At 58.0% G+C, this 8298-nt stretch overlaps 1 protein-coding gene across 1 annotated transcript; it reads left to right on the top strand.

Moving 5' to 3' along the window:
• Positions 1-2855: 2855 nt before the first annotated feature.
• On the top strand, positions 2856-8001 carry LOC113947186 (cationic amino acid transporter 2-like). Its single transcript, XM_027643509.1, has 12 exons — positions 2856-3228; positions 3339-3494; positions 3751-3919; positions 4187-4323; positions 4681-4903; positions 5345-5481; positions 5606-5708; positions 5839-5981; positions 6344-6510; positions 7113-7221; positions 7485-7601; positions 7919-8001. Exons 1-12 carry the CDS (start codon positions 2856-2858, stop codon positions 7999-8001), a joined length of 1917 nt encoding a protein of 638 aa, XP_027499310.1.
• Positions 8002-8298: the final 297 nt, after the last annotated feature.

The following is an 8298-nucleotide window of genomic DNA, read 5'->3' as shown; positions in this document are numbered from 1 at the left end:
GTGCAGGGGCCGTGTGCCAGCAGCGGTGACAGGCACAGTGTCAGGCAATGCCGGTGATTGCACTTCAGCTACGGAAATTTTATCCTCATCCATCCCACCCCCCGCTGTGCTTTCCTGGTGAATGCCAGGAGCAGGGTTCCCCACTGCCTCCAGGGCCGGTCCTGTTGTCAGCCACATCCCCCCTTTTCTTGGCTGGGAAATGTGCAGCCCTGACTCTCTGCAAGAGCTGGAGGAAGGAAGGGTGAGGTTGGCACCCCAGGACCTGATTAACGGGGAAGGTGCTGAGCAAGGCTCTGCAATGAGCATCCGTGGGGCAGGACCAGAGCTGGCACAGGGAGCTGGTTTTCCCCCAGACCTTCCCTCCAGTGCTGCAGACACAGGGATGAGAGGACCTTGCAGCACTGCATGCTGAGCCTCTCTGGGATGCTCCTGTCAGGCTGTACCACTGCCTGCAGTGCCCTGAGGCCGTTTCTTTCCCTGCCTCACCCACCTCCTTTGCCACCACCCTTTGCCCCAGCCAGCACAGAAGCTGCAGCAGGGCTGGAGGAGCTGCTGGGCCTCCCCAGGAGCCACAGGCAGTGATGTCTGTGCTCTGGCTGACACCAGATAAAACCAAGGGACCCCTGGAGATGCTGAAGGTTGCTGGTGTGTAACTTTTCAGGCATCCAAGCCCTGGTGGTACCCACTGGCTTGAGCAGTTCTCTGGAGGTGTATGGCACCTGAGCTGCTCAGCCCTGCCTGTCCTGGGCAGCAGGGACCCCAGGCTGGCTGTGACATACCTGGTGGCTGTCCTGCAGCTACAGGGCTGTGCTCCCCTGGAGGCAGCCTGGGAGGGGGAGACCCTCATGGCCAGCTAGCACTGGCTGCTCCTTGGTGCCCTGTTTTTCTCTCAGGACAATGTTTCCTTGGGCTGGCATTGATGTCTGGAGACCTCGCTCATGTGAGATGGCGTGGGTGACAAGCATGGCTTTGTTCACCCTGCACTGTAGTGTGGGACAACAGCCGTGCTCTCCTCCCTGTGCTCCTGGCTGTGCCATGGTGTGCCGAGCCCCCCTGCCCCAGAGGTGTTAGCCCAGCAGCTCACAGGGTGCTCTGGGGATGTGGGGCTGCCCCATGCAGCCAGGACAAGGCAACCCTGTGGCTAGAGCGTACACCTATGCTTTAGATGCTCTGGATCCTTCCTTGCTTTGCTCCTGCATGGCTGATGCTCCCTTCCTCTGCTCCTTGGAAGCTGAAAGCTAGAGGATCTGCTGAACCACAGCCTGAGAGGGTTTCATCTCCGAATACTGTAAGCGGACTCAGCCTAAGTGCTATCTACAATAAAATCAAAGCTAGCTCTTCACCCCAAACACCATCTCCCAGCCTCTCCTCAGAGCCCAGAGTTGGTCCTCTTCTCCCAAGAAGCTGATAACCAGCCAGGCCACATTTTTGCTTCCCTCATGGCCTCTCCCTGCCAGGAGCAGCCCTGCAGAACAACCTTGCTGGTGCCCAGGGACACTCATGTGACTTACTGACCCCAAGCAGCCTCACCTGGGATCTCTATCCACACACCCCTGTGCTTTCATTTAAGCCCAGTCCTTGACTTATCCCAGCTCCTGCTCACACTCTGCTGCTCAGCCCCTGTGGGATGCACCCTGGCAGTGTCCAAATATCGAGGAAGTGCAGGCAGCTTCAGGACTTTGGTTCTGGAGCTACAGCTGCACATGCTGCTGCAAACATCCCGTGGAGCTGGATTTGCACTCCTCTGCCTCACTGCTGCGGCCAATTCTGGGACCTGCTCACCTTCCTCTGTGTTCCCCAGGGACATCTCAGCCTGGGTACAGTACAGCTGTAGGTACATGCACCCCTGCACCCAAACCTGGCCACGTTTCTGTTCCTTTCTGCCTGGATTTTTTCTAAAACCATCTCCACAGACGGAGATATGGGTCCTGGTGTGAGGGACTGGGGACAGAGGGAAGGGGTTCCCCCTTTCACCTGCCCAGGCAGCTTGGAAAAGTGAACTAAACTCCCTCAATAATGCCCCTGAGCCTATTAGCATTGCAGGCTGTGTGTATGATTTGGAAGGCGTTGTGGGAAAAATATTTCTGCATAGATTTCCCATTGTGCAGCCCGGAGCGGTGGTCAGTGGGGGGAGGGCCGGGGCACTCCCAAAAGGGATTTAAGGGGAGAGTGTAAGGGGGCTGCCTGGTGCTCGTCCTCCTCACCAGCTTGCCACTGGAGCAGTTTGCCCCAAGGATGGCCGGAGTAAGTAGTTTGTTTGCAGGAGAAGGGAAAATCCTCAGGGCGAGATGCCCAGGGCGGGATGGGTGTTGTGCCTTGGGTGGGTGCTGCTGGGGGGGGGGGTGGGAAGGCAGCAGCCCCTCACCTCTAGGACATACAAGATTTGTCCTGGAGCCTGGGACTCCCTGTGCCACAGGATTTACAGCACCCCATCCTGTGTGTGGGGCACTACCCCGGGGTGGTCCCTGTCCCCTCTGGCTCCACACCACAGCAGGGATTGCATGGCCCTGTGTCCCCCGTGCCGCAGGGATGTGCCACGTACAGCCAGTAAGTAGCAGGTTATGGAATTCTGAGTGTGTGGCACAGGCTTTGCTTTGCTCTGGGGTAACCTGGAGGGCCTGGCAGCACCATGGGATATGGAGCCATGCATCCCCTGTTCTCCAGTCCTGGAAACTCCAGGGAAAGGGCTGTTTTTCTGGCAGAGAACAGGCAGCACCCAGGGAGTCCAGAAAGCACTGTGTGCATGGTGGGAGCTGCAAGGAAAACATTCAGGCTGGGTTTGGGTCAAACCCCAGGGTGGTCAGTGCCCATGGGACAGCAGTATCCTCATTGCCTGCTGCTTTCCTCTCCCACAGATGCCATGCTGGGGCCACCTACGCTCTGTTCCAAAGATGCTTTCCCGCAGAAAACAAGTGCCAGGCAGCTCAGAGGGCTCCAGCCTCCGCCGCTGCCTCTCCACCGTGGACCTCGTTGCCCTGGGAGTGGGCAGCACCCTGGGGGCTGGGGTCTATGTCCTGGCAGGGGAAGTGGCTAAGACCAGCTCTGGCCCGAGCATCGTCCTTTCCTTCCTGATTGCAGCTGTGGTGTCTGCCCTGGCAGGGCTGTGCTACGCCGAATTCGGGGCCCGGGTGCCCCTGGCTGGGTCTGCCTATCTCTACAGCTACGTGACCGTGGGCGAGCTGTGGGCCTTCGTCGCTGGGTGGAATCTGCTGCTGTCCTACGTCATTGGTACAAGGCCCTTCTGATCCCTCCACCTTTGCTGTGTTGGTGGCTTTGCTGGGTGTCATTTGAGACCTCCCAGGACCACCACCACTGCCCCAGATGTCACCTCTCCCCAGGTACTGCCAGTGTTGCCCGGGCCTGGAGTGCTACCTTCGACCAGCTCCTCGGCAAGAAGATGGGGAGGTTTTTGGGTGCTCATGCAGCCATGAGCTCTGTGGGGCTGGCAGAGCACCCAGATGCCTTTGCTGCTGGCCTGGTGGTCCTGCTGGCAGGTAGGATGCCTCCCCCTGTGCCACCCTCCATTAGGTAGGATAAGCTCCTCACCCCAGTGTGGTCTCTTCAGGATTGTGCTGACCCCTCTGATGCTTTGCTGGTTCCCTGAGCAAAGAATGGGGAACAGAAGGGGAATCTGGGAAAATCTGCAGGTCCTCCTGACTTTACCACTGTCCCCCCTTTTCTGCTCTCCCCAATGATGTCTACCCTGGTGTCATCCAGGGGCTGGGCCAGTTTTAGTTTTTTCTTCTCCAGGGCTTCTTTCCTTTGGAGTGAAGGAGTCCACCATGGTCAACAAAGCCTTCACAGCTCTCAACGTACTCATCCTCCTCTTCATCACAGTGAGTGGTTTCATCAAAGGTGACCTGAGCAACTGGAAGCTCGAGGAGGATGACCTGCCACGAGCAGCTTCCCATGAGGATGGGTATGAGGGGCTCTGCTCTCCCTGTGCTGACTTCAGGGTGGGATGGGTATGGCTGGGTCACCCCTGTGATGCTTTATCCCAGGAAATCCTGCTTTCTCCCATTTCTCCCTGCCCTGGTGGGGATGTGTCAAAGAGCCAAAGTCCTGAGCCCTGCTGTGTTGTTGCTGAGGGGCTGAGCAGGTTGGATGGACTGTTCAACCTGAGCCCCTCCTGGGACTGCATTGCACTGACACCCCTGCACTGCCTGACTCTTCCTCCTCCTCCCAGGAACCAGTCCATGGCCAACAACATGACCAGTGCCTTTGGGGTGGGGGGCTTCATGCCCTATGGTTTCACTGGGACCTTGGCTGGAGCCTCTACCTGTTTCTATGCCTTTGTTGGATTTGACTGCATTGCTACCACGGGTAAGTGAGGTGGGGGTGATGCCGGTGGGACCCTCCCCTGAAGACTGGGGGCCAAAGCAGTGACTGTCCCCACAGCCCCGGGAGCTGGTATAGAGCTGGGAACAGGCACATTCCCAGCTCTGTGCTGCAGACGCCCTCTCCTGCCCTCTGTGCTCAGAGGAGGAACTACAGGAGTCCACGTGGCATATCTGGGCTAATCCTGAAGCAGAGACGTTCCCCATCCCTATATCCCTGGAGGCCGGGAGGTCTAGTGGTCCTCGCTAGAAGGTCTCTGTGTCCCCTCTCATGGAGGGATACAGGATATGCTGTGCACATCAAATGAGCATCTGCTCCTACAGCCGAGCTTGTCTTTCCCAGGGGAAGAAGTGAGGAACCCTCAGAGATCCATCCCCATGGGCATCATCCTCTCCCTCCTCATCTGCTTCCTGGCGTACTTTGGGGTGTCTGCTGCCCTCACCCTGATGATGCCCTACTACCTTCTGGACACCATGAGCCCACTCCCAGTGGCTTTTGAGTATGTTGGCTGGAGCAGTGCAAAGTACACCATGGCTGCAGGGTCACTGTGTGCCCTGACAACCAGGTGAGGGGTGTCCTCTGACGGCAGTTCTGTGGTTAAGAGCAAGATTGCACTGGAGTTTTAACACATCCAGGAGCTATCCCCAATCCCTTCCTTCTGACTGCCCTGCTTGGCCAAAATCCCTCAGCCCTTTCCCACAAACCCTGGACCCTCTTGATTAAGGAGAGCAACCAAACCCCCTGGCATTCTGCTTTGAGCCCAAAGCTGGAGGAAGTGGTCAGATGGCACTGTGACCACAGGAGTGAGCTGGGGTGTTCTGGCATGCAAGGGCTCCTTGAGACTGCCCATCATCTGGTAGTGAGGAAGGTGATGGTCTTGTCAGAGTGGTCTTGAGAAGGTCATAGACTATGCAGAGTAATGGGAGCTCCCATGGAGGAGCAAAAGGCAGGATGGCACCTCCTGGATTCCTGCTGTCTTTTCCACCATCTCCTCCCCTTCCTGCAGCCTCCTGGGCTCCATGTTCCCCATGCCACGGATCCTGTATGCAATGGCTCGAGACGGGCTCCTCTTCAAACCCCTGGCCAAAGTTAGTCGCCGTCAGTGCCCGGTGGTGGCAACGCTGGTGTCTGGAGGACTGGCAGGTGGGTGAGTGGTTGGGTTACTCTTAACCTTGAGCAGGGCTTGGTGGGTGTCCTCTCTCCCTCTAGCTTACCAGTAGCTGTTTGAGCTCTGCTGGGAGGCTGAAAGGGCTTCTTGTCCCTGCAGCTCTCCTGGCCCTTCTCTTTGACCTGAAAGCCCTGGTGGACACGATGTCCATCGGCACACTGCTGGCCTACTCCATGGTGGCTGGCTGTGTGCTGCTGCTCAGGTGAGACTGCTGGGGACAGGGGACAGGGCTCACCCAGTTTCTGATATGGCTATGCCTGGGACAAGGCTCTGGCCTGGGTGTGCTGCAGGTGCAAAATCATGTGCCTTGACATCCAATATCTGCCCCTCAGATATCAGCCTGGACCCAGCACTTGGGACAATCCTGTGAGGAAGGTCCCAGCTGTGCAGCTCTGGTGGGACCACCTTGTCCAGCCACCCCTGCATCCCACCCCACGTTCCTCCTCTGCAGTGGCCTGGGCTCTGACAGCTGTAGGTGCGCCTGGGAGTGATGGATGGGCTTTACAGGGAGCCAGCATGGGGGGACCACAGGGGACATCTCTGCCAGGTTCCTGCTCAGTGAAAACCACCCAGCAGGATGCAGGATCTGCCTGGCTCCTTCCTGCCCTCTCCCCATTGCCACACAGCTGGCTGCCCCAATGGGACCTTGGGAAACCTCAAGCTTCTTCTGCTTCCCAGACTGGAGAGAAAAGTTAAACCCATCATGACAAGCCACCCAGCCCTGTCTCCCAGTTGTCCTTTGTCCCACCATGGCAGCCTGGGTGCTGCATCCCAGGAGAGGGATGGGGCCTGCCCTGGGAAGTGCTGCCCTGATATGCTGCCATGGTCCCTCCACAGCTGCCCTGGTCTGTGCCCTGAGCTGGGTGAGCACTGCTGGGCTGCCCTGCCTGAGGGCTGGGGGTGCCTGGTGCATTGCAGCTCTGGCTCTGCCTCTCTTGGGAATCCTGGCAACAGCTCTGCTCATCTGGAGGCAGCCTCAGAGCCGGGACAGAGCATCCTTCATGGTGAGTACTCAGCCCAGTCCTAGGGAGGTCCCCAGGGAGAAGGACCTGGGGCACAGAGAGGGATGCCATGGAGAAAGAGTGATGTAGCATTGGGGGGTGTTCCCTCTGCTTTAGGTCAGGCAGATCTTTGCCGCATCCACCTTAATAAAGCACTGCTGGAGGCAGCATGCAACTCATAGGGCTTTCCATAGGGACCATGAAGGCTGCCTGGTTCTTCCCCTCATATTCTGCAGGCTTAAGGGGCACCTCCTGCAGTCCCTAATGAGTCCAGTGCCTGCTACAGGAATCAGAGATGCTCTTCAGTAAAAAGATACTTGGCCTTGACACTCTGGATTGGTGTTGCTACTGGTTTTCTGCCTCCCCCCTCAAATCCTGCAGTAGCTCCTGCCCCAGTGCAGGACACGTAAACCAAACCACCCTCCACAGGCTGCAGTCCCAGCTTGGCTCTCTGAGCCTCACAGCCAGGCTGGGCTTCCCCTCACCTGTCAGCAACTAGCCAAAGCAGCAAAGAGCTGAAGTTAGCTGTGAACCCCCTGTCTGCAGGCCAGCTCGTGCCTCTGGGAGAAGGGAAGACCCCATTCCCTTGTGTTTTGTCCCTGCAGGTTCCCTGCCTGCCCTTCCTGCCGATCCTCAGCATCTCCATCAACAGCATCCTGATGGCCCGGCTCAGTGCGGCCGCCTGGCTGCGGTACCTGCTCTGGATGGCTGTCGGTAAGCACGGACACCCCTGAGCTCCTGGAGCTGGCAGCAGCCTCTCTGGGTGAAGCTCTGGTGGTCTGAGAGCCTGTGGCACTGATGCTGCTCAGAGCAGTGGTAGGTGAGGGAGGACATGCTGAACTTCAGTGTCCAGGGGTGGTGGGAGCACTGTGTCCTCTGGTACGTGGCCCAAAGGAACGGGAAGGGGTGAGCACATTGTGGTTGGGAGCGGATGGAAGAGAAATACTCCATACACACCTTATTCTGTCTGTTCCCAGGTTTCCTTATTTACTTTGGCTATGGGATCTGGCACAGCACTGAGGGCCGTTGGCCTGAAGGGGCAGCTCCCTGGGAGCCACCGGGAAGCACAGCCAGGGAAGTGGCCCTGGAGCCCCGTGGGACTGCCCCGTGCCCATCTGCTCCGGGGCAATAAAAGGAGATGGCTCATCCCTGAGTGCCTGGCTCCCTCCATCCTGTGCCCAGGGGCAAAGAGGCCCCTGGGGCTGAGGGTCCTGTCCTGCAGAGGGGGACAGTCCTGTCACAGCTGCAAAAGCTGCTTCCCCTTGGTCTGGTGAACCTCCCTGAGCAACCTAAATCCTTACAGCGAGCCTCTGCAGAAGGAGTTCTGTTTGGAGAGGATAAAGCAAACAAATGTTTTTGCTGCCGTTATTGGGTTGTGCTTTTTTTTTACCTTTGAAATCTCTCTGTGCAGGGCCCCACTGTCCCTCTGGCCCCTTGCCCACCCTGGTCCCTCAGCTGCTCACAGTGGACCAAAGGCTTCTCGTGGTGCCCTGACCCTTCATGTTGCCCGGGCACCCTGAGTCAGGCAGGGCTGACCTGCCTGTCCCCCCTTGATTGCCAAGGTACTTCCTGGTCCAGGCTTTTTCCTCCTTACCGTGGCTAAGTCCTTCTCTGCACGCATTTATTCCTCCTTCTCATTTCCCAGTGCTCCCCTTTCCCAGAACCAGGCACATTTCTCCAGGCCACACACAGGATCTGCCTTTGGGGTGGTGGGACATGGTACCAGGTCTCCAGAGCAGGATACCAGACCCCACCAACCTCATCTCCTTTTCCCAGAGATCCTGTCCCCTT

The sequence above is a fragment of the Corapipo altera genome, unplaced genomic scaffold (assembly GCF_003945725.1).
Source record: "Corapipo altera isolate COAL_440 unplaced genomic scaffold, ASM394572v1 75, whole genome shotgun sequence".
NCBI classification, from domain to species: Eukaryota; Metazoa; Chordata; class Aves; order Passeriformes; family Pipridae; genus Corapipo; species Corapipo altera.
The sequence above is the reverse complement of the archived record's forward strand: the minus strand, read 5'-3'. Positions and strand labels throughout refer to the sequence as shown.

What these genes read in the sequence shown, in the direction of transcription:
- LOC113947186 (XM_027643509.1), top strand. Translation starts at nt 2,856, where the DNA reads ATGCCATGCTGGGGCCACCTACGCTCTGTTCCAAAGATGCTTTCCCGC. An exon ending in CCTGGTGGTCCTGCTGGCAG is followed by an intron (nt 3,495 to 3,750) that starts GTAGGATGCCTC and finishes TTTCTTCTCCAG; the next exon opens with GGCTTCTTTCCTTTGGAGTG. An exon ending in GGGACAGAGCATCCTTCATG is followed by an intron (nt 6,511 to 7,112) that starts GTGAGTACTCAG and finishes TTGTCCCTGCAG; the next exon opens with GTTCCCTGCCTGCCCTTCCT.